This window comes from Geotrypetes seraphini, chromosome 11 (genome assembly GCF_902459505.1).
Source record: "Geotrypetes seraphini chromosome 11, aGeoSer1.1, whole genome shotgun sequence".
NCBI lineage: Eukaryota > Metazoa > Chordata > Amphibia > Gymnophiona > Dermophiidae > Geotrypetes > Geotrypetes seraphini.
In genome coordinates, this window is record NC_047094.1 from 51,282,458 (window position 1) to 51,308,982 (window position 26,525).

General features: G+C 40.2%; 2 protein-coding genes across 4 annotated transcripts in view; one reads left to right on the plus strand and one right to left on the minus strand.

The window, feature by feature from the left end:
* The window catches only part of TMEM204 (transmembrane protein 204), a 92,147-nt gene extending 85,242 nt beyond the window's left edge, over positions 1-6,905 (minus strand). The window contains exon 1 of the mRNA XM_033914599.1: positions 5,948-6,905. Within this exon, the coding sequence (XP_033770490.1) occupies positions 5,948-6,218 (271 nt within the window). The 5' untranslated portion in view covers positions 6,219-6,905. The remainder of the gene's footprint in view (positions 1-5,947) is intronic.
* Positions 1-26,525, plus strand: part of IFT140 (intraflagellar transport 140) — a 478,284-nt gene that overhangs the window by 364,868 nt on the left and 86,891 nt on the right. The gene's annotated exons all lie outside the window — the stretch shown is intronic.

The window sequence follows — 26,525 nt, forward strand, 5'->3', positions numbered from 1 at the left end:
AGAAACATGATAACAGATAAAGGCCAAATGGCCTATTTAAGAAACATAGAAATAGACGGCAGATAAGGGCCACGGCCCATCAAGTCTGCCCACTCTAATGACCCTCCCTATTTATATTTGCGGATAGATCCCACATGTCTATCCCATCTGGCCTTAAAATCTGGCACGCTGCTGGCCTCAATAACCTGGATTGGAAGACTATTCCAGCGATCAACTACCCTTTCAGTGAAGAAGAACTTCCTAGTGTCACCGTGCAGTTTCCCATCCCTGATTTTCCACGGATGCCCCCTTGTTGTTGCGGGACCCTTGAAAAAGAAAATATCCTCTTCCACCTTGATGCGGCCTGTGAGATACTTGAATGTCTCGATCATATCTCCCCTCTCTCTACGTTCCTCGAGTGAGTAGAGCTGCAACTTCCCTAACCGCTCCTCGTATGGGAGCTCCTTGAGTCCCGAGACCATCCTGGTGGCCATTCTCTGGACCGATTCCAGTCTCAGCACATCCTTGCGGTAATGCGGCCTCCAGAATTGCACACAGTACTCCAGGTGCGGTCTCACCATGGATCTATACAGTGGCACAATGACTTCCGGTTTGCTGCTGACGAAACTCCTGCGTATGCAGCCTATGATTTGCCTTGCTTTGGATGAAGCTTGCTCCACTTGGTTTGCAGATTTCATGTCTTCCCTGACAATCACCCCTAAGTCTCTTTCCGCTTTAGTTCTTGTCAGGATCTCGCCATTTAGGGTGTAAACCTTGCATGGATTTCGGCTCCCCAGGTGCATGACTTTGCATTTTTTGGCATTGAAACTGAGTTGCCAAGACCTAGACCAGCGCTCCAGTAGAAGTAGGTCATGCATCATATCGTCTGCCATTGAATTTTTGTCTGTTGTGCTTTTGCTCACTACATTGCTTAGTTTGGCATCATCGGCGAATAATGTTATTCTACCTCGGAGCCCTTCTGTCAAGTCTCTTATATAGATGTTGAACAAGATCGGGCCAAGGACGGAGCCCTGTGGCACTCCACTTATCACCTCTGTCATTTCGGAGGGGGTGCCATTCACCACTACCCTCTGAAGCCTACCTCCAAGCCAGTTCCCAACCCATTTGGTCAATGTGTCGCCCAATCCTAAAGAACTCATCTTGCTCATCCACAGTAGCCATTATCTCTTTTCTCTCTCTGAGAGATCCCACATACCTATCCCAGGCCCTTTTGAATTCAGACACAATCTCTGTCTCCACCACCTCTTCCGGGAGACTGTTCTACACATCTACCACCCTTTCTGTAAAAAGTATTTCCTTAGATTACTCCAGAGCTTATCACCTCTTAATTTCATCCTATGCCCTAACATTGCAGAGTTTCCTTTCAAATGAAAGAGACTCGACTCATGCGCATTTACATTATGTAGGTATTTAAACATCTCTATCATATCTCCCCTCTCCCGTCTTTCTTCCAAAGTTTACAGAATGAGATCTTTAAGTCTGTCCCCATACACCTTATGACGAAGACCATGCACCATTTTAGTAGCCTTCCTCTGGACCAACTCCATCCTTTTTATATCTTTTTGAAGGTGTGGCCTCCAGAATTGTACACAATATTCTAAATGAGGTCTCGCCAAAGTCATATACAGGGGCATCAATGCCTCCTTTTTCTACTGGCCATACCTCTCCCTATGCATCCTAGCATCCTTCTAGCTTTCGCCATCACCTTTTCAACTTGTTTGGCCACCTTAAGATCATCACACACAATCGCACCTAAGTCACGCTCTTCCGTCGTGCACATAAGTTCTTCACCCCCTAAACTGTACCGTTTTCTCTGGTTTTTGCAGCCCAAATTCATGACCTTGCATTTCTTAGCATTATATATTAGCTGCCAAATTTCAGACCATTCTTCAAGCTTTGCCAGGTTTTTCTTCATGTTATTCACACCATCCGGCGTATCTACTCTATTGCAGATTTTGGTATCATCTGCAAAGAGGCAAATCTTACCCAACAACCCTTCAATAATATCGTTTATAAAAATGTTAAAATGAACAGGCCCAAGAACAGTTTCCTCCCATGCAAGTTAAATTTGTGCAGTCTCTTTCTGATTGTAGAGGAATGCACTTTCACAAAAGCAAGAGCCTGCTGTAGGTCCCTTCCCAGACTTATAAGCTGCTAAAAGCTTCTTTCTAAAGGCCTCAGACAGCTCTTTTGATCTCACCATGGTGTTCACTCTCACTGCAGCAGTCATGAGCACACCAAACTAAATGTCTAAGGTTTAAGTAGGGCAAACCTCCTTCAAAATGCTGAGTAATGATGTAATAATCATATGCACCTGATGTGATACACCTGTATGTGATTTGAGCCACTTTAAGTGAGAGGATAATGTAGGGTGTCATAATTTATTGCTCAGTTAAAATACACATTTTTATGGATATCTTTTGCGTCATGAGTAAATCAAGGAAAATTTTTGTTGTTTACCTGCAATTACATCATTTTCTTTTCCAGAGATAAATAGAAAGATTTGACATCAATATGTGAACATTTTTTAAGAAAGAACTGAATATTTCATAGGTTGTCCTAATTTTTTCACATGACTACATTAAGGCCTGGATTCTCTAAATGGCATTGTTGTCAGCGGCCACTGATATCATATCAGTCATGCGAAGGCGCCATTTAGAGAATCGCACTTCCAGCAAAGGTAGACATCAGAAATGTAGGCCATGGTTTTCTACATTTCCAGCACCTACTTATAATGTGAATCGCGCCTCCGGAGGTGCCTACTGCAACTTCCTGCATTAGCCATGCCTACAGAAAGATTGACGAGTGCTGACGTAAAGAGTTTAATTGCATCTTTTTTTATTTGAATGTGCACTACTGTCAGCATATACTTTACTGTTGTAAGTTCTTGTGCCTTCTAACTTTCTCCTTTTGCTTTTATTTACTTTCCATATATAACTATTAGTTGCCTATAAAGAACTTGATTTATTAACAAGAGCCTTATTTTGAATGTTTAAAAGAGATGCTTACCAGACCATCAGAAAGTGGATATATATGAGTGAAGAAATCCAGTTTCTTCAAAGATTATTTTTTTACATATTCATCTAAAAATACATACTTTTAACTCTTTATATGGCATTGTTGCCCAGAAGCAACAAGTGTTTCTATGGATCTTATGGGAGATCTGCATCTCCAAATGCCTGTTACTTGGCACTGGTGATCTCATTCAACATCAAGTTATGTAAAGCAGACATTTTCACCATCTGCCGATTAAAGAGCTAAACCAACTAATAGTGTAACTGACATGCACTTACTCTTTTAAGTTGATGAGCTTTTCTCACAATTCAGGAAGCTATCATTGAACATGCACTATGTTTTTGCTCAGCTGCATCAGCTGAATTGGGAGAAGCATTTTATATGAATATGTAAAAGAAAATGGATCTGTGAAGAAATAGTAGCTTTGGAATTTAAAGGATTTCTCCATGTACAAATAGCCACTCTCTGATGGTCTGGTGATCATAGTAAATTGATGTACAGTGAGAGTTTAGTAATTTTGTGGGTTTGTTAAACTTTCATTGAGTTAAGGGGTTATTCTACCATATTTATTGAAGGCATTACCTTAATAAGACATATGCAAATTTACACCTAATACAAAGCAAGTATAAATTTGCATGTTTTTTTGTATATTGCAATTCTGTTCCTGATCCACCCATGCTATGCCCTTGGAAATTTCTTTATTCAGATTGCTTAAAAATGGACACGCTCTTTCTATGCACTTACTTTTATACATGTATGTAACTGTGCACAAATTTATAAGAAAAAAATGGAAAAGATTTTTCAAAATTACCCCTAAAATACCTTCTTTTGGTTTAACTCACTATTTTTCTACTTCACTAGATTTTTCTATCTAAGATATTTCCCTTTCTTAAAAATATTTTTGCAGGTGATATGAAAATCTACAATGGAACTGTAGATGGAGTAGAAAAAAATGAAAGATCTATAAAAATTTGAGGTGTGGTTAAGAGTTTGACATGAAAGGGGTGATTCTATAAAAAGGGCACCACGGTATAGACACCAGTAAATGACTAGAATGCTAGCATGTATGAAACTATGCATGTAAATACCAGTATTCTAGCTACATTCTATTGTATAATGTATCTAAATGTGATGGTGCATAGTTTGCAGGTAAGTATTCACATGAGTGGAGTCTGGATGGAGCATGGGCAGAGCACACATTTATATGTGTAGATTATAGAATAGTATAATTTTTGCACATTCTTTTGTAATTCAGGAGCAAACATTTACAGCTCTATGGCTGGTGTAAGTGATGATGCATGTTTGACATGTTAGGCTGGCATGTAGACATCTCTTTATGGAATTATCAGCGACATTTTTTTTTTTTAACTGTGTTTGGAAATTCAGAAAAGGCTAGTAGATAATGCGTCAGAGGAACTGATATGCAGCATGCAAGAGAGGAGATTTCAGGGTAACATTTCTGATGAATCAAAATCACAGAACTGCTGCAGAAATTCTATGACAAGGGAAGTGACAGCTGAAAAAATGCTAAGGTACATTAAAAATATCATTTGGATACAGGATTGTGCTCTTGTAACTGGTTTCTTCCATTGAGGAGTGTGTGGCGCAGTGGTTGAAGCTACAGCCTCAGCACCCTGGGGTTGTGGGTTCAAACCCCGCGCTGCTCCTTGTGATCCTGGGCAAGTCACTTAATCCTCCATAGCCCCAGGTATGTTAGATAGATTGTGAGCCCACCGGGACAGATAGGGAAAATGCTTGAGTACCTGATTGTAAAACCGCTTAGATAACCTTGATAGGCGGTATATAAAATCCTAATAAAACTTGAAACTTGAACTTTGTGAAATTTGAAACCATCAGATATGATCCCATGAGATTTCTCTCTTGTTTGGTATACATTAAAAAGAGTCATTTTAAGGTTAACAAATTTTTATATAAGGAAAAGGGAAAAAGAAACCAGAACAATTACGTTTAAAAATCGTAACCAGTCTTTACATAAATCATGAGTAAGACCTCATTTGGAGTACTGTGTTACTTCTGGAGGCTGCATCTCCAGCACAAACAGTTCTCAGAAGGACTCCTAAGATGGATTGCTTTGCCTTAAGTCCTATGAAGCAAGACTTAAAGGACCTAAATATTAGATACATTGGAAGGAAGTTTGTGTGTATAGGTTGGGGGGGAGGGGAGAGATGATACAGATATTCAAATACCTCAAAACTATAAATAATGGAATTGATCAGTGGAAAGGAAGATCTAGAATAAGTAGTCATGGATGATGCTCAAAGGAAGAGGGAGGGGGCAGGCTCAAGATTACAGCAAAACAAAGAAAAGGTGGTAGATATGTGGAATAAACTTCCAGTGGAATGAAAAATAGTAACAGAACTGAAGAAAACAGAAAGTAAACACAGAAGATCCATAATGAGGGCATGACGGTGAAGCCTAAGATCAATCCAAATGTAAAATAGGATAGTGAATAATTTGTATTCAAATGGAGATATTACTTTAAAAAAAACTAAGTAGTATTTATAAAAAATGATGAAAATTTGTAGACAAAAAACTAGTGCTGTGGCTATTTATAGAAAAAGCATAAGCATCAAAAAGATAATAGTGAAGTAGAGGACAAGACAGAGGAACAATTTTAAAAGTATATTATATAACTATGATTATGTGTTACCCAAGGACTGTATTAAGTGATTTATAATGTGATACCATTTACAAAATTGTTTTTCATATATTAGGACTCTCTTTGTTAAATATTATATATCTTCCAAATTGTCATTGAACAGAACTCTTTAAACAAGAGTTACTAGGGGGTTTATTCCATTTTTGCTGTATGCTACAAAAGGCAGTTAATCAAGCCTTTTAATAAACTAGAAATTATCTTACATTTCCTTGTTTTTACTAAATCAAAGAAAAAAGGTATCATCAGGCTTACATTTGACTGTGCTGCGAGATTCCTGCAGGCCAGCTGATTCCGAACCCCAAGTGAGGGACTCACATTCCTGTTCTTGACCTTGCCCAGGTCTTCCACCTGTGGCCACCCCTCCTTTGCTCAATCCGCACATCTTCCAAAGTCCCACAGTCCGCTTGCGTCCATCCTCCAGTGTCTGATATACCCAGTTGGGGGTGAAAGCTGCTGCATTATTAAGAATGAGTGAGACCAGGGCCACTGCCACTGCCATGGCTACCAGTTTCTGGACAGTCATAGCCAGTATCTACAATTTAGTATGCAAAAGCTGTGAGGTTCCAATCAATTGTGATACATTGATTTTTAAAAAAAAGGTTATTTAAATGAAAGTCACCTACTGAATGGTGTTACAGCTGGCTAGAGGACATCACCACTCATTCTCAGAGCTAGCTGTCAGAGCAAAATCAAATGGCAACAAGACAGGAAAGCAAATTCCAAAGATACAGATCACAAAAAAAAATCACAAGTAGCTATATGTCCAAACTAAGTGTTTCTTATCCACCTCCCTCCATAGCTATTCCTGTGTCCAGGATTTGAAGAGTAGGGGTGTCCATCCTTTTCAGGGTGAGGTAAAATCAAGATGAATCAAAATTGCAGAACTTTTGCAGAACCAGCTTCTTCTACTTCTTCCAAGGAGAATGAAGAAACATAGATGCTTGCAACCTTCCACAACTCAGCTAAAACGGAGAAACTAACTTCTTATTAAACAAATTTGTTGAAAAGGATTATTAGAAAAACAGATCACACCTTCCCATAAACAAGTAAAGAAAAATGTTGCTTAAAAATAGTAAGTGTTTATTGCTTAAGTGATGTCTTCAAATTTTCTTATGTTCTTAAGGAAGAAAGCTTGGCTTTGCTGAATGAAGAAATGAAAGACAGGCTCTGTACTGCTGTTTAGAAGACTATGGATGTGTGTATGGTCTCACTCTCTTACTAGAGAGGAAATGGTTGTTTTGTGGCTGGATTTTTGGAGAGCTTCAGGGCGTAGCCTAGAACTGCAATAAACAGAAAATCATTCCAGCAGCACAGTTAAACATTAACAGGATGTCTTTCCTGAAAGAAAGAATAATGAACAGACTAGTTCTCAGGTTCTTCTTTTAGTGTCCCTGCCCCCAATTTTTGTCTCCTTCCTGCTGCTCCCCAAAGAAGTAAAAACATTGCAGTTAACCTGCAGTACATACTAGTACAAGATACCCCAATATAGATGGCATGATAAAAATGCCATTAATTATCCTCTGACCTTCATAGAATGAAGCCTTTAAAATTAAAAGTCTTGTTGCACAACACATTATTGGACTAGGAAGATTAGTAGCAGTGCTAGCATTGCTTTCCCTTGGATAGTTAAAATAATAATAATTTCAATTTATTCTGAGTTTCTGAAAGTTCTCATACTTAAGTAAATCAACACAGAAAAATACACGCGTGTATATTGGACTTGTGATGACAGACACAAAGGGCTCCTTTTATCAAGGCGCGCTACGGGGGTTAGTGCGTCGGACATTTCATCACGTGCAACCCCCGCAGTAGCCTAAAATCCTAAAAACCTCGTCAATGGAAGCGTTAGGTACTAGTGCGGCAGGCGGTTTAACGCACGGTATTCCGCGTGTTAAACCACTATTGCACCATTGTAAAAGGACCCCAAAGGGTAATTTTATAAAGTACTTTTTATAAAACATATTTTACATTTGAGTAAGGGCTCTTATAAAATTGTGTAATCAAATATGAACATGTAAGTGTGTGTGTTGACAAGATGACATGTAGCTGGTCCTGGGATGTGGTTTGGGTGGAGTCACATTTATAATAAAATATGCACACAATTGTACAAATTTACTGCTGCTTCAAAGATAGTGTCAAAACATTTGTGTGCCCCTGGAATTCACTATAGAAATCTGTTATAAAAACAAATAGAAGCCTATGTTTTCTTTAAAAAATAGCTTTATAGTAGGTTCCTCTTTGGACTTTTCATATAGGCAGCCGCCACCCAATATTCCAGCGAGCTGTCTCTGAGGTTCACGGCGAAATTGGAAATTTAGTGCTTGGGGCCAATTTAGCCAGTGACAGTGTTTAAAAAAGTGTTGACTGCTGCTGGCTGTATATCTACCAGAGAATTTCACTTTTGTATAATCATATAGTCCCACTACATTTGTAAATCTACCCTTATCTATATTGTCAATCCTGAAGTCATCTGGCATTGCAGGATTAGTTTGTATTTCAGACATATGCAATCAACTCATAAATAAATCTTATATTGTATACATGTGCTAAGTGTTTCTGAAAATTTTCAGACATGCCAAGTCACTTACATTAAGCGTGTGACACATACATTTAACTCCCTTCTTCAACTCGCATGCCAAGGGGATCTTCTTTCCTACACTAAATACTTGCTTCCTACCCCTGCCCTTTTGGTATGGCATCTCTCTCCCTTGTTTGACATTTTTCACTCCCTTGTGCCTCCCTCTGGAGTTCTAAAACTTTCCATAGGTCACAGACAACAGAAGTACTCACAACAGGCTCCCTCTGTTGATCTCTCCTCTTCTTATTCTGCTTTCTGTTTCCAGCAGACAGGAATAGCAGAGGGAAGGCCCCACAGACTGTCCAGAAGGAGCTTGTTGTGAGCGATTCTACTGCCTGTGATTTATGGCAAGTTTTAAAGAACTTCAGGGAGAGAGGAAAGATAAGAAGGGATATAGGACTGGCTGGAAAAGGAGGAATGATGATAGGTACAGCACCCATGGGGAGGAAAGGAGGAGAGGATTTGGAAAATGATAGTGGGAGGTTCATGGGAATAAGAGGCCAGCCTCGCATGGTGATTGCACGATATACATACTGAATAGAAAAAATAACAAATCTTACAGGCTTTTAGGAAATCAGGTCCTCTAGAACAGTGTTCTTCAACCTTTTTACACCCGTGGACCGGCAGAAAAAAAAGAATTATTTTGTGGACCGGCAAACTACTAGGACTAAAATTTAAAAACCCCATTTCTGCCCCATCTCTGCGAACTCGGTCCCCACAAATCATCTGATCCCATCCACACAAGCCTCAGTTATGATTTTATATTGTATGTATTTTATTAAAGTATAAAAAGAAACAATATTCTGTACAATTGTCATTTTATAAATACAAATAATTCAGAGCAGGATCAACAAAACCCCTGTCTCCCCTCCTCTTCACATATATCCCCTCTATTATCAAGAAAACTGAACAAGCCAAATTATTACAGAATGCTACACAGAAATATCATGCTAACAGAATACTGCAGTCACACATGACAGGAATAGTTTTAGGGGAGTGCAACTAGGGCAACTGCCCCCTGGTCAGAGAGCGCCCTAAGCCAGCTGGAAGCTAAAGAAGCACTGCCTGGGTTTTGCAGTCCCCAGTTATGTCTAACACCAGCTCTAGCAGGATATATATTTCAAATCTGATATATTCTAATCACAAAATAGAAATAAAATTATTTTTTTCTACCTTTTGTCGTCTCTGGTTTCTGCTTTCAATCTTCTTTTCACTCTCTTCCTTCCAGCGTCTGCCCTCTCTGTCTCTTCAATCCAGCATCTGCCCCTTCCATCCACTGCCTGTCCTCTCCCCCTTCCATATGGTATCTGTCTTCTTTCTATGCCCCTCTCCCCTTTCCATCCAGCTTGTGCCCCCTCTCTCCTTTTTACATGATTCATTCCAGCTTCACTGCTCTTCATTTTTATCTCTCCTACACCAGATCTATCATCGTTGTCCCTCTCTGCTTATTTTTCTGCTGACCCCTTCCTATCATCAATCTCTCTACTTTCTCATGCCTGTGTCTCCCCTTCCCCTCCTCTAATCTCTCTGCCAGCTGTTTCCTTCCCTCCTCCTCCTGTCCAGCAGTAACTCTCTTCCCTTCCTCCCCTCCCAGTAGCATCTCTCCTTCTCCCTCTCCAGTAGCAGCTGTCCCTTTTTTTCCCTTGCCCAGGAGCTTCCCAGATTCCTTTCCCTCCTCCCCTCCCAGAAGCATCTCTCCTTCTCCCTCTGCAGTAGCAGCTGTCCCTTTTTTTTCCTTGCCCAGCAGCTTCCCAGATCCCTTTCCCTCCTCCCTTCCCAGAAGCATCTCTCCTTCTCCTTCTCCCTCTCCAGTAGCAGCTGTCCCTTTTTTTCCCTGCCCAGCAGCTTCCCAGATTCCTTTCCCTCCTCCCCTCCCAGAAGCATCTCTCCTTCTCCCTCTCCAGTAGCAGCTGTCCCTGTTTCCCCTTGCCCAGCAGCTACCCAGACTCTGATAGTGGTTTTCTCCCCTCTCAGCAGCTCTTCTTACTTCCCAGCGTAGCGATTCACGAAGGCAGCCTTGGATCCTTTGTTGGGTCGCGCCGCCTCTGAGGAAAGAGGAAGTTGCATCATCTGAGGCAGCCATGACTCAGCAAAAGCCCCGAGGCTGCCTTCGTGAATCGCTGCACTGGGAAGTAAAGGAGAGCTGTAGAGAGGGGAGAAAGCCACTGTCGGAGACTCCCCAAGATCTCTCCGTCCCAGCGCAGACTTCGGATGTTGATCTTGCCGGCCCTGCGCAGACCGGCAGGAAGTTGAAGTCAGTCATTCTTGCCGGCCCTGTGTGGACTGGCAAAAATTTCCTGCGGACCGAAACCGGTCCGCGGACCGGCGGTTAAAGAACTGTGCTCTAGAATATGAAGGGGCTAATCTTCTGCTGTTCAATGTTTACTCCATGTGCATAGCCCTCCAAAGAAAGTCTATGGCACTTTATTGTACAGCATTGCATAAGAAAAGGGATCCAGTTTGAATTGGTGTTTCCTGCAAAACTTAGAGTGTGGCATATGGGCAAGACAGTGACCCTCCAGTCCACTGATGCAGCCAAAGCATTCCAGGATAAACTGAATGTGCCTCTATAGTTCCATAGAGGGCAAACCTTCATATTTATCCCCATGAACTACAAGACAATGTGGAAGTTCCTGGGCAGCTGCATTTTCTCATCTGTTACTAGGCAGTATACAGCTATTTCTATACTCTTATTGAACTTTGGAGCTAGGGGTGGGAATGACAGCATATTGATTAGGGAGGTTGCACCCAAAGTATATGTCTGCCAGTGATGGTGTGCTTATTGGAATGGTGAACACCATGGATGTGTAAGGATGCTGCTCTGCGAGATCCTCTTTCTTTATCCTCTAGTATGAGTGAATTGGTCCTGTACCCACAAATTCAGCAGAAGAATTGGCATTACTGATCTGGAGCACTAAAAAGTCCTTCCTGTTTTATGCTGGGAATTTTCATATTGCATATGGTGATATAAATGAATTGATAAGTACTGTTACTCTACAAAACTTTGTAGTGAAGGGTATACTGAGCAGATTTAAGAGGGACTCTTCAGGGGTACGGGGAGCTGCATGGCTTTGCATTCTGTTGGGAGGGGTGCTAAAGAGTTTGGCTTTGTAGGGGGGGCTGTAGTGTTTGGGGGAAGAACAGTGAGGGGGAGTAGGGCCAGTGTGTTTTAAGGACTGAGTGGGAGTGTGAGGGATGAATGTGAGGGGAGGGGAAGAGTTATGATGGATTACATGGTGAAGCAATGCATGGTTTGGTGAGTAAAGACCATATTGGTGCTGAGAAGTCTAGCTGGGAGGATCCACTCCAGTGCTTAAACTTGCTATCTGACAGAATGAATTCTTCTTTAGTGCATCTGAATGGCTGATTTACATTTAGTGACATTAAATGTCAGTGGCATAAGGTCACTGATTAAACAAACAAAAATGCTCAATTGTCTTAAGAAAACCAAGCGTATCTTCAGGAAACCCACTTAATGCAGGTAGAACATGTAAAACTGAGGAGGCAATGGGTGGATGATGTTTATTCATCTCCTTTTAGCAGATGGCAAAGAGGGGTGGCGATGCTGGTTCATAAGCAAATCTAAGACAGGAAGAGCTGTGGGGGTTAAAGGTACTCTTTTGCAATGTCTATGCTCCAGATGTATATTGTCATAATTTTTTTTCAAATGTAATGTCCCAATTATTGGGCCATCTATAAACAAGTATCCCAAGTGGTAGTAAATAATAAATGGAAACAAGCTAGCATACCACTATAACCATGAAGTGCATCACACTCTTTTATCACGGTCTCAGAACTGGAGCCTACGCAAGGTACTTATATCACAAACTCGAGTGATCAGCATAGTACTTTAGCTCCCTGCTCCAATCATTGACCGCTTAGGTTTTAAAACATATAAACTTTAATAATTTAATCTTAAAATATTTCTTGTAGAAAACTTTTTTTTTTAAATATATATACTTTTAGTTCATTTTATTTAGTTCATTTTATTTTAATTCAATTTATAGAAAACCTCACTATCAGTGCAAATTTGCCCACTTTGTATGCACTATTAAGGATTTGAAAAAATGACAAGCTACTTATCTTTAAACGGTGCTTGTCTCTGGATATGTTTTTTTCAGCAGTGCTCAAATAGTTGCACAAGCCAGTATTACACAAGCCGACGCGGCCAGCGTTTCGCGGACTCACTGTTTGTCCGCTGCTTCAGGGCCAGCACTGCGGCATTCAATTAGCATTCAGTTCCAACGTCAAATTTTTCAAACCCTCAAACGTCAAAGTTTTATTTTATTTTTCTTTCCAGCTTATGATTTATCTTTAATCTTATCTATTGTTTTGCCTTTTGTCTTTGTTTTGTTCTATTTCTATCATTTAAATTTCTCCAGAATTCTACTGTTCAACGGCTCCCCCTTCTGCTTCTATTCCTTTCTCTCCTCTCTTCTACCTTCCAAAGTATTTAGATCAATGCTGTCTTGTTAAAATGTTTATTTTATTTTTATTTTTCCTCTAACTCTACTTTTCACTTCTCTATTACCCTCCAGGTACTTTAGTTAGATTGTGAGCCTTCGGGACAGTAAGGGAATTTTTCAAGTACCTTTCTTATTTCTAATCTTAATGTATATTTTCTGTAAACCGCTTAGAACCTAACGGATGTAGCGGTATATAAGAAATAAATTACATTACATTACATTACATTACATTATGTAGCCCACAAAAAGAAAGAGTATGGAAAAGAACTGCTGATGCTTACCACACAGGTATTTAGGAAACTATCGAAGTTTGCAAAACCCAAGTTATTATAGAATGTTGAATAAACTGTGCAGCGCTGCCCAAACAGTATAATAATATCTAGAATATTTATAAATTATTATAAATTTTAAGTGAAAGGAAGACCTCAGTATGGGATTGTATAGTCAAACAAACGCAAAAACATTTAATACTACAATCCGTGTGTCACCACACACCTCACCATCATAAGTTAGATGAGCTCTTTAAAAAAAAAAAAGCAGAATAGTCCTTATATTACCATCATTATCATCTATTCTGTTGGGGTGGAAAAGCAGGAAAAGTCATGGCTAACCTGATGAAACCTTCTAAGAAAAACAAATCATAACCAAAATAGGGGATGCAAAAGGCAAGCAATTTGATTGGGAAGGACAAATACAAGATCAGTTTGTACATTATTGCAAAACAAGGATATGGGCAGAGGGTATTACTCAATTTTTTAAAAAATTTCATCATTTATCATAATTTCAACAATATAAACTCATTGAACAAACAAAAGTTTTCCCAATTTACAATACATAAAGGATACTCATTTTGAATTTTTAAAGTATATACAAACTTTTGAGTAGTCCACATTAGAAGAAGAAACAGTTCACATACCCTTGGGAATGGAAAATCAAAGGATTTAAAAATTAACAGAAATCAATTTAGTAGCTCGTCTACATTTTTAATTCAGACCAGTAAATTGGGATCATTTGGAACGCTGCATTGTTATTCCTTTCCCGTCCAAAAAGAACTGCAATTGGGAAGGTTCATAAAAAACATAAGTATTCTGATCCAAGTAAATCACACATTTACAAGGCTAGCGTAATTGAAATTTTGCCCCCAATGTTTTAACATTTTCTTTCAATTCTAGGAATATTTTCCTCCTTGTTTGTGTCGTTCTAGAGACATCTGAAAATATAGAAATCTTGCCATCCATATAGGAGACTTCTTTAAGCCTAAAAAATAGGTGAAGAAGCGCTTCCTTAACTTGTAGAAATACAAATGTCACTAGAAGCGTTGTTTGAACTACAACTTCTTCTTCTGAGCTCTCCAAAATTCTGGATAAATCTATAGGACTTAGCAAATCCATATTACAGTAGATTTAACAACTTCTGAAGAGGAAGGGTTTTTTTTAACAGAAATAGGTATAAAGTATATTTTATGTAGAGGTGGAAGCCCATCTTCAGGGTATTTAAAGACTTCTTTCAAAAATTTATAAAACAATTATTTTGGAGACAGTGTAAGTGTTTTTGGGAAATTCAAAATTCTTAAGTTCAACTGTTTAGTATAATTCTCCATATTTTCTATTTTCCTCAAAAGCACCAATTTGTCTTGGACGATTGATGTACAAGAAGACTGAGCGCCTTGCACTGATTGTTCTAAGGTTTTAATTTTCTCCCCTTGAACTTTCAAATCCTCTTCATACTTTTGCATTTTCACTGTTTGATTTTGGACAAGTGGTGAGATTCCCAGACATACCTTATGGAGGGAGTCCAATAAGAACATAAGAAATGCCTCCGCTGGGTCAGACCTGAGGTCCATCGCGCCCAGCAGTCCGCTCACGCGGCGGCCCAACAGGTCCAGGACCTGTGCAGTAAATTTCTATCTATACCCCTCTATCCCCTTTTCCAGTAGGAATTTGTCCAAACCTTTCTTAAACCCCAGTACTGTACTCTGCCCTATAACTTCCTCTGGAATTGTATTCCAGGTGTCCACCACACGTTGTGTAAAGAAGAACTTCCTAGCATTAGTTTTGAATTTGCCTCCTTTCAACTTTTCCGAATGCCCTCTTGTTTTTTTATTTTCTGAAAGTTTGAAGAATCTGTCCCTCTCTACTCTCTCTATGCCCTTCATGATCTTGTAAGTCTCTATCATATCCCCTCTTAATCTTCTCTTTTCTAGGGAAAAGAGTCCCAGTTTTTCCAATCTCTCAGCATATGAAAGGCTTTCCATCCCCTTAATCAGTCGTGTTGCTCTCCTCTGAACTCTCTCGACCAATACTGGACGCAGTACTCAAGATGTGGACGCACCATTGCCCGATACAGCGGCAGGATAACTTCTTTCGTTCTGGTTGTAATACCTTTCTTGATTATACCTAGCATTCTATTCACTCTCTTAGCGGCAGCTGCGCACTGTGCTGTCGGCTTCATTGTCATGTCCACCATCACCCCAAGTCCCTTTCTTGGGTACTCTCATTCAAAAACATCCCTCCCATCGCATAATTATACCTCGAGTTTTTGCTTCCCACATGCAATACTTTACACTTCCCAACATTGAATTTCATCTGCCATCTCTCTGCCCATTCCCCTAGTTTGTCCAAGTCTCTTTGCAATTCTTCGCAGTCCTCCTTTGTCCGAGCTCTACTAAATAGTTTGGTGTCGTCCGCAAATTTTATTATCTCACACTTTGTCCCTGTTTCTAGATCATTTATGAATATGTTAAAAAGCAGTGGCCCGAGCACCGAGCCCTGCGGAACACCACTCGTGACCTTTCTCCAGTCTGAGTAGTGGCCCTTCACCCCTACCCTCTGTTTCCTACCTTCTAACCAGTTTCTGATCCATCTATGCATGTCTCCGTCCACCCCATGGTTCTTCAGTTTCCGGAGTAGACGTTCATGAGGCACCTTGTCAAAGGCTTTCTGGAAATCTAGGTATATGATGTCTATGGGGTCTCCTCTGTCCATTTGTTTGTTAATTCCTTCGAAGAAGTGCAGTAAGTTAGTCAGGCACGATCTTCCCCTGCAGAAACCATGTTGGCTGGTTTTCAGAAGTTCGTTTCTTTCAAAATGTTCATCGATGTTTTCTTTTATCAGTGCTTCCTCCATTTTCCCCGGAACCGAGGTCAGACTCACCGGTCTGTAGTTTCCCAGGTCCCCTCTTGATCCCTTTTTAAAGATGGGCGTAACGTTGGCTATCTTCCAATCCTCCGGAATCACACCTGTTTTCAGAGATAGGTTGCAAATTTGCTGCAGTAGTTCCGCTATTTCCTCCTTTAGTTCCTTCAGAACCCTTGGATGGATTCCATCCGGACCCGGCAATTTGTCAGTTTTTAGTTTTTCTATCTGCCTGCGCACCTCATCAAGGCTCACTTCCATGGATGTTAACTTTTGTGCTTGATTTCCCTTGAAGATTTGTTCAGGTTCCGGTATGTTGGTTGTGTCTTCGCTTGTAAATACCGATGAAAAGAACATGTTAAGTCTTTCTGCAACCTCTTTCTCTTCCTTCACCGCTCCCTTCCGGTCTCCATCGTCCAGTGGTCCCACCTCCTCCCTAGCCGGCTGTTTCCCTTTAATATATCTAAAGAACGGCTTGAAATTTCGTGCTTCCCTGGCTAGCCTCTCTTCATACTCTTTTTTGGCTTTTCGAACCACACGGTGACATTCTTTTTGATACTTTCTGTGATCTTTCCAGTTTCCCTCAGATTTGTCCTTCTTCCATTTTCTGAATGAGTTTTTCTTATTGCCTATCGTTTCCTTCACTATTTTAGTTATCCTCGCCGGGTCTTTTGTTCGACTCTTGTTGCACCCTTTTCTGAATTTGGGGATATACAGATTTTGCGCCTCGCTCACTGTATTCTTGAAAAAGGACCAGGCATGTTCTACCGTATGCCATTTTTTGGAAGTGTTCCTAAGTTTCTTCTTTACCATTCCTCTCATTGCTTCGTAGTTTCCCTTCCTGAAGTTAAAAGTTGTCGCTATGGTTCTCTTTCCTTTCAGTATTCCTATTTCCACCTTGAACTTGATCATATTATGATCGCTGTTTCCCAACGGTCCCACTTCCTTTGCAGGTCCCCTTAGCCCATTTAGGATTAGATCCAGAGTGGCATTTCCTCTCGTCGGTTCTCTAACAAGCTGCTCCATGAAGCAATCTTGTACAGCCTCCAGAAAGTCTGCCTCCCTAGCGCATCTTGAGCTTCCAAGACTCCAGTCTATCCCAGGGTAGTTGAAGTCTCCCATAATAACTGTGTTACCGCTTTTGCATTCTCGCTTCATCTCGGCTTCCATTTCTTCATCGATTTCTCCGGTTTGTCCGGGTGGACGATAGTATAGACCTATCTTTATTTCAGGCCCTTTCCTTCCTGGTATTTTAACCCATAGCGATTCTAGCTTGTTGGCCGTCTCTGCTGTGTCCATTCTTGTCGATTGTATGCTTTCTTTTATGTATAGTGCTATTCCACCGCCTTTCTGTCCTAATCTGTCTTGGCGATAGAGTTTGTACCCCGGCAGTGCTGTATCCCATCTGCTTTCCTCATTCCACCATGTTTCGGAGATTCCAATGATGTCTATGTTCTCTGCAATGGCCATGGCTTCTAATTCTCCCATTTTGTTTCTTAGGCTCCTTGCATTAGTATATATGCAATTTAGCTCCTGGAATTTTGTTGCCTTCATTTCCTTTCCCTGTGCTTCGGTCATTAGATTCTTCTCTTTGGTTATGATCTTTCTAATCTCCTCTCCTTTGTTAGTCGACTCCTGTAATTTGTCCCTTGTTTCATCCCAGCCTTTTTTCTCCTTAGTATCTTCACAAGATACCTTTTTCCGAATCATCGACGCTTGGTCGACTGTCGGCTTTCCCCTTCTTGTTAGTTTAAAGCCTGTTCTATTCCTCTCTTGATGTTGTTTGCTAGAAGTCTAGTTCCCGCTGCGCTCAGGTGCAGTCCATCTCTCCTGTAGAGCTTGCTCTTGCCCCAGAACGTCGTCCAGTTCCTTACGAAGTGGAATCCTTCTTCCTCACACCATCTCCTCATCCATGCATTTATTGATTGTAGTTCCTCTTGCCTTTTCACATCTGCCCTCGGCACCGGTAGGATCTCTGAGAACGCAGTCCAAATAGATTCCAATGCAGTCCAAATAGATTCCAAAGTGATTTCAGCAGGTCTCTCAAGGGGTTGAAGAGATGGCAAGTTCCCTCGCTCTGCTGAAATTCCTGCAGCCTTCTTTGGTGTAGATAGTCCGGCCGTGGAGTCCTGGGGAGCATTGCAGCCAGCATTCCCCTTTCACCCGGCTGCGAAGGAGACGCTGGTCCCACGGGGCTGAGCAAGATTTCACTCCCTCGCGCCGACGCTTCCCTCGCGTCAGGCTCCGCAGGAACGCCACGAGGCGAAGACGAAAAGAAACTAGTGATCGCTCCCTATCGCATTAAGGTAGGTTCTGGCGGTTGGGCTACCGCCGCTCTTCTTTTAGACATGGTTTTAAGCTTGAGAGAGCTTTTTTAAAAAAATTCAATAATCGAGCAGGAGCTGCAGTCACTGTGTCCTGCTACCAAGACACCATCTTGTTTCTTCATATAGCCTATTACTCCATTTTTTAAGGGTCTTTCACTGTCTCAGTTATCCCCTGCCGAGCAGGACACCCTGAATGCATCACTGTCAGAAGCAGAAATAACTAGTATTAAATCCCTAATGTTAGCAAAGGCTCTGGGACTCGGTTGGGTATGACCCCGAATACTACAGGATTCCGCAGGATTTAATATCTAAACCATTATGTGACATGTACAGTGTGATGGTGAAAGTGGTGGGCCCTTCTTTGGAAAAAGTGATGCATGTGGAGCTGCTATCGAAATCCAGTAAAAATCAAGAATTGGTTAGCTCTTATAGGCCCATATCCCTCCTGAATCAGGATGTAAAAATCTTGGCAGCTACTCTGGTATGCCAGCTCAGTCACTTACTGCCAGCTCTTGTGCATCCTGATCAGGTGGGATTTGTTCCTGGGCATTATGCTTCAATGAATTTGATGTACTGGACAACAAAGATTTTGCTTCTACACTTTTGGGTGTATCTTACAGATTTTTGGCTGCTGATCATGAAAATCACGTTCAAAACTATGTATCACATATGTTTTAACAAAAAAGTACATTTTTACAATTTCTTGTTATACTTTCAGGCTAATGCAATTAATTTTTACCCTAATTCTTAATATAGGCCTATTACTCATGTTATACCTTGCTGGTGTGGGCATGTTCAGGTATACATTCAGGGCAGGTTGCATAACATCCATGGAAATGATGCAGTCTGGACATGCTTGTACATGGGCTTGATGGATTCTGCCTGAAAAGGCTATATAAAAGCAGATTGCGTACAGGGATAATCTTTAACGTGTCTGTCGGTTCGGATGTAGTTTCATGCTTCAAGGCATAGTAGCAACAAAACAGAATTGAATTGTCCAGATCAGAATGATGTGCACTAAAAAAGTGTCCTCCAACTCATCTGATAATGTGAAGATCTTTAGTTCTTCAATGTCACAATGGTACATTCAAACGACTCTATGACTCAATGACTCAACCGGCTCACTTTTATCCACATGTTTATTCACACCTTCAAAGAAGTCAAGCAAATTTGTGAGGCAAGACCTCCCTCAGCTGAACCTATGCTGACTCCGTTTCATTAAATCATGTTTGTCTACGTGTTCCACAATTTTGTTTTATATAATCGTTTCTACCATTTTGCCTGGCACTGAAGTGAGGCTTACTGGTCTGTAATTTCCCGGATCTCCCCTGGCGCCCTTTTTAAAAATTGGTGTAACATTGGCTACCCTCCAATCTTCAGGTACTACAGACGATTTTAACGACAGGTTACAGATCACTAACAGCAGGTCAGCAATTTTATTTTTGAGTTCTTTTAATACCCTGGGATGTATACCATCCAATCCTAGCGATTTATCACTTTAACTTGTCAATTTGGCTCAGTACATCTTCCAGATTCACCAAGATTTCTTTCAGTTCCTCCGCATCATCACTTTTGAAAACCATTTCCAGTTCAAGCAAATCTCTTACACCTTCTTCCGTAAAGACAGAAGCAAAGTCTTTCCATTATGGCCTTACCTCCCTGAGTGCCACTTTCGCTCCTTGATCATCCAACAGTCCCACAGATTTCCTCATAGGTTTTCTGCTTCTGATGTACCTAAAAAAATTGCTATGAGTTTTTGTCTCTTTTGCAAGTTTCTCTTCATATTCTTTCTTAGCTGTCTTTATCAATGCTTTGCATCTAACTTGCCAGTGCTTGTGTTTCTTTCTTTATTCGGATCTTTTTTCCATTCTTTAAAGAATGTATTTTTGGCTCTAATAGCCTCTTTCACTTCACCTTTTAACCACGCCATCCGATACGTGGAATACATCTGGTCTGGGCTTCCACGACGGTATTTTTAAATAACATCCACGCCTGGTTTATAGTCCTAACCTTTGCAACTGATCCTTTTAACTTCTTTTTAACCATTTTCTTCATTTTATCATAGTTGCCCTTTTGATAATTAAACGCCCCTACAGTAGATTTCTTTTGCGACATTACTCCCGGTATCAGCTCAAATTTGATTATGTTATGATCATTGTTTCCCAGTGGACCCAACACAGTTAACTCCTGTACTATATTTTGCATTCCATTAAGGACCAAATCTAAAATAGCACCCCTCTTGTTGGTTCCCGGACCAGTTGTTCCAAGAAGCAGTCATTTAGGACATTTAGGAATTTTCCTCCCTAGCACTCCCCGATGTAATATTTAACCAGTTAATGTTGGGGTAATTGAAATCACACACTTACTCAGGAAAAGGACATATGTAATCACTACCTATAAACACCTATGTCCTATATGGAAAGTCTGGGGGTTCTTGAGACACTGCTAGGCCGAACACACCACCCACACGCATACGGGCTCACACACACAACCCAAGCATACAAAAAAGAAAGAAAAGTAGAGAAAAAGCCTCAATTCAGCTTCATCTGGCAATAAACTTCACTTTGTAAGAACAAATAACGGTTGAAAAAAACTTGCACACATGTGGTGAAAAATCAAAAGGTAGCAGCCCTCAGAAAACCCACCCATGTAACAAGGCATGCCAAAATTAAGAAAAAACCATTGTGTGAAAAATTCTGCACCTAAGCATAAAGTCAATAACAAGTTCCACAAGAGTTCCAAAGCAGAAAAAAGACGATAAACTTAGCTGCAGACAAGGTCCAAGCTGTTCCCAATTGACACCCGGACTCCCACTGTTAGAATAACCCTGGTAAAAGTGATCATGCTTCCTAAGCTGTTATACCCAATGCAAACCAAGCCCATTTAGTTAACTAGACGAGATGAACAAAAGTTTAAATCTATGATTACTTGGTTTATGTGGCGAGCAAAGGCCCCCCAGAATCATCATGGCTAAGTTGACCTTGGACAGATCTCAGGGAGGACTTAGTGTCCCAGACATACGATTATACAACAAAGCAGCTGTAATGCAGTGTATTCATGAAGGTTATATGGACAAGGATTGTTTCATTCCCCCTAGATGGATAGAAGGATGGAGCCCACCTTTCAAAATTTTTAACATGCTCCGTGCCTATAAGGGAAGGGCTGCCTCCTACAGAGACAGATTTAAATTCTTTGCCCTGATGAGAAGAGTTTGGAAATGGTGGAGGTAAAAGCAAGTTCTAAACCCAGACGTATCCCTTTTCTTGCACCTGGAGGACAACTCTAATTTCATCCCAGGTTGGGGACGCTTGGTGTTCTCGAAATGGGCAGTAAAGGGTTGCATGACATTAGAACATTTGTTAGATATCTCCCCAGAAACAACCCCATCCGTTTTACAAGTGCAGGAGAAATGAGGACTTTCATCTAGACATAGACTATCCTACTTTCAAGTTAGACATTATTGGGAATCCATGGGAAGATAACAACTGAATGCTTGGGAACAGGGGAAACTGGATTGGGTGTTTTCCATAATGCTGACCACTTTAAATACCTTATCCTATTGGTATAGACTTCTTTAAAATCAAAGATAATCCACCATGTATAGCTAAATTAAGGGAGCATTGGCAGCAGGAGATAGGATCAATTTCTGAAACTTATATAAGACAGTAAAAAAGTACTTTATTTTTATGTAAACCACCTAGAACTGTATATCACCTAGGCAGTATATCACGTTTATATTAACATAAACATTAGGATATCCTGAAAACTGGTCTGCTTGCAGTCCTTGATGATTGAACATGGAAATGTCTGACTTAAACTAAGGGGCGAGATTGGGTCGAGGGTGGGGGAATTGTAAAGAGCAGATAGTGCAAAATGCTGTGGAATTTTTGCCTTTAGAGTAGGATAGTGTTTCCTAAACTTGTCCTGCAACACACTTAACCAGGATTGCTCCATTAAATATTCATGAGACAGCTCTGCATGCACTAGAGATCCTGAAAACCTAACTGCAGTAAGTGTAGTTCCAGACAGGGATGGAAACTCCTGTCAGAAATAAATCTTTCAAATAATGTTCCTTCAAAGCAGCTGCATGAGAGTCTGCTGGCATTCTTGGGTGTGGAGGTGAGGGGGTGCAACCATTTCATGCTTTCATTCATGGATGGGCACAAATTGTTGCATTACCCTCCACTGGCAGAAGTGCTGGGAGAGGAGTCCCACATAACATTTTTTTCACAGGAGCATTGCTTTCAAAGGAAGCAAAATTCAGACATTTTGGATAATTTTATAATATCAAAATGTCTGAATAAGCTTCTAAATAGCTATCAAACTCTTTTGCCCAAACAACTGGTCTGCTGGACAGGACTTGTGGCCACTTATTTGGTTGCTTTATGGAGAACTGTAGCCTGCTGGTTTCAATACAGTGACTGTTTTTCCTACATGGCCCTGCTTTTCCCCCCTTGCTGATTTATGCAATTAAGATTCCTTAATGAGTCTACACAAAACTCTACATGACACAACCTCTGACTTGCAGTTATACTAGGATATTCTTCCTTTATCTTGTCCTATTGCTCTCCTTATCTTGTTGGGCAATACAAAGTTACCACCTCCTAGTTGATTTCTAGGGAGTTGTAGCCTATTTATACCAAATTTTTCTATCTCATACCCTGTTTTTCTTAATTTCTTAATTCTTTATTTTCTTATCACTTATCCAGCGAGTAAAGAGTGGATTATTTGCAATACTGCAATCTCACAATCTTGTTTCTGCTGCTGTCTTGTATTGTGTACCAAGAATGCTCAAATTCTGTCACAGTTCTGGTTTTTACCATCTCTGTTGGGAGGTTATTCCAGGCATCCACCACTCTCTCAGTAAAATCTGTCTAAATCTCTTTTCCATCTGCATGTCCCTTTTCAGACTTGCCAAATAAAATTGAATGCTCTGCATTCTTCTAGCCTTACTGAAGCCCCTATTACTTTTGATTCTCATTGTATTTACAGCTTGCAGTAATTAAATGCAGATGTGTGATCTTCATCCAGAGAAAAGGGTCAAGAACAGGAAGTTCTTTGAATCCAAAGTGATGGGAGCAATGAAAAGTCCTTTATTGCTAGAAACGTGGAAGAACGTATGCACTAATAAGTTTGGTAATAATTAAATCCATTTTATAGACTTATGATAACTATTAGAAATTAAACTTACCATAACCAATGCAGAACTTAGGAGAAATAGTTCAATGGCAAATGCCAAAATTTTATATTTAATTTCTTATATACCATCTGCAAGCTATCTTACTAAAGCTTAATTCATATTAATGGACCTTAGTGTGTGCTAAGTGCCAAATGTCCCATAGGTATAAAATAAGATGTGTAGCATTTAGACCCTGATTCTATAAATGGCACTGAACTTGTAGATGCTGTTAAACACAATTGTCACCTAAACAAAACCAGAAACTAGAAGCTACTGGTACTGCAAAAAAAAAAAAAAAAAAATCAATCAGTAAGTAAGCATACGTTTTGTGAGATGCCCTCAGAAAAAAAAAATCTCACCTAAATATACAGCAATGCTGTTTTTTAGGGTGAACATAGTTTTCTCATTTATAGGACTAATCTCAACAACAAATAAAGCAAGCATACTTTTTGAATTTTATAAATCAAATTTCCTTAACGCCAGGAGCAGATGAATCCAGTTGGTCATGCCCATCATCTACCAGCAGGTGGAGATGGAGAGCACTGAATTGACTCTGTCTTATTGGATGGAAAGCCTCCTGGCCAATTAGTATACTCTATCTCCAGCAGGCAGATGGATGACAGTTTGCATAGCTCCTGGTTTCTGCTTCTGGTTTAGCTCTGTTCTCCTGTTGATTGCTTCAGCTGAGCTAAGGGTTGTCTTGCTAAGTGGTGCCAGCTTTGGGTACAAAGGGAGTGGCTAGCCCTCTAGGCGGCCTTTTCTATTTTGGGGACTTGGAAATTGTGACTGTTCTGTGCGAAAGGATGTGGATGCCCTGCAGCTCAATAAACGCAAAGTAGAGTCCTCACAGGGTGACTCTTTGCTCCCTGGTACAGCTTTCTTCTCAGAAGTTATAAATTTTTTTGTGGAAAGCCTTTCAGAGGAGCCATGCTCCTCCTGCATAGTCCCACTGTGTGTCGGTCTTGCATCATCAAGGTGTAGACTCTCAGGGCACATCTGCTTCTCAGTCTGCTGCTTTTTGGGACTCGGGAGACTTGTTTGCAGAGGATACCAATGATGATGATATATTTGCTATTCCTTTATGTTTTCAGAGATTAGGAAAGTTGGCAAATTGAGCAACAGTATAATAATGGGTGATTTCAACTACCAAAAAAAGAAAAGTAATCTGCTCCAAATTGTATAGTGAATCGAAGAGTTCCTATCATACCTACACATTCATTCCCCTCAATAGAATTCAACCAACAAAAACAAAGAAATAAATAAAGCAGTGGAGAAAAAACCTCAGTTATGCTTCATATGGTTAAAAAAAACTCCACTCCTCTTATTGTCCAATAGTTCCCAATGGAGCATAATGTTCCAATCTCAATTTTACAATTGGTGAATGTGAAAACCAGCAACTTGAAACATAGGATGTATCACTTATATTAAAGTACAAAAAAAATCTACTGTTGTAAAGAAGATATTAATTTAAACTGGGGACTTATATGTCTCTTGGCTGAGCTCCCAATCGCTCACTTTTACTCATCCCAATGCACAGGTAACCATCAGTCCACCAATAGCCCGACAGGGAAAATCCCAGTTTCGCTTCACTGCTGCGTCAGGGGTGCTCAAATATATCATAATTATCTGCTACAAATTCACAGATCCAGTAGTGGAAAAGTAACTATCATGGCGCTGAAGCATAACTGAAGCTTTTTCTCCATGTTTTTATTTCTTTGTTTTTGTTGGTTGAATTCTATTGAGGGAAATGGTTGTGTAGATGACACAGGAACCCTTCCATTCACTATACAGTTTGGAGCAGATTACTTTTTTTTTTATGGTTACTCGTCATCACCCATGATTTCAACTACCCCAGATCTTAAGTGGCCAAACAGGTTGAAAAGGTGCAGGACACTGTGCAGGGAGGTAACTGTGCTGGGTCCGCTGGTAAACAGTGATCATAACATGATCAAATTTGAGCTGATTAACTGGTGTGATATCGCTAAAGAAATCTTCTGGAGTGGCATTTAATTTTTGCAAGGGTGACCACGATAAAATGAGGACAATAATTAAAAAGAAGCTAAAAGGGTCTGTTGCAAAAGTCAGAAGTATAAATCAGACGGGCTGTTTAAAAATAACATTGTGGAAGTTCAGACCAGATGTATTCCACATATTATAAAAGGTGAAAATAAGAGAAAACGAAAGCCGGTATCGTTAAAAGTTGAAGTAAAAGAGGCTATTACAGTCAAGAAAACATCCTTTAAAGAATGGAAAAAGGATCTTGATTAAGAAAATAAGAAGAGACATAAACCCTGGCAAGTTAGATGCAAAGCATTGATAAAGAAAGATAAACAAGAATATGAAGAATAACTTGCCAAAGAGTTAAAAACTCAATTTTTTTTAGGTACATCAGAAGCAGAACACCTGTGAGGGAATCTGTAGGACTGTTGGATGACCAAGGAGTAAAAGGTGTGCTCAGGGAAGATAAGGCCATAGCAGAGAGACTGAATAAATTATTTACTTTGGTCTTTAAGGAAGAAGATGTAAGAGATCTATCTAAACCAGAAATGGTTTTCAAGAGTGCTATGATGGAGGAATTGAAAGAAATCTCTGTGAACCTGGAAGACACACTAAGTCATTGACAAATTAAAAAGTGATAAATCACCTAGACTGGATGGTATACATCCCAGGGTACTGAAAGAACTCAACCATGAAATTGCTGATCTGTTAGTGATCTGTAACCTGTGGCTAAAATCATCTGTAGTACCTGAAGATTGGAGGATGGTCAATGTCATGCCAATTTTTGAAAAAGGTTTCCATGGGAGATCTGGGTAATTACAGACCAGTAAGCCTGATCTCAGTGCTGGGCAAAATAGTGGAAACAATTATAAAAAATAAAATTGTGGAACATGTAGACAAACATGATTTAATGAGACAAAGCCAGTATCGGTTCAACCAAGGCAGATCTTGCCTCCCCAATTTACTTGGCTTCTTTGAAGGTGTGAATAAACATGTGGATAAAGGCAAGCCGGTTGATGTAGTCTATCAAGATTTCCAGAAAGCTATTGACAAAGTTTCTCATGAGAGGCTTCTGAAAAAATTAAAGAGTAATGGGATAGAAGGCAATGTTTAATTGTGGATTAAGAATTGGTTATCGGACAGAAAAC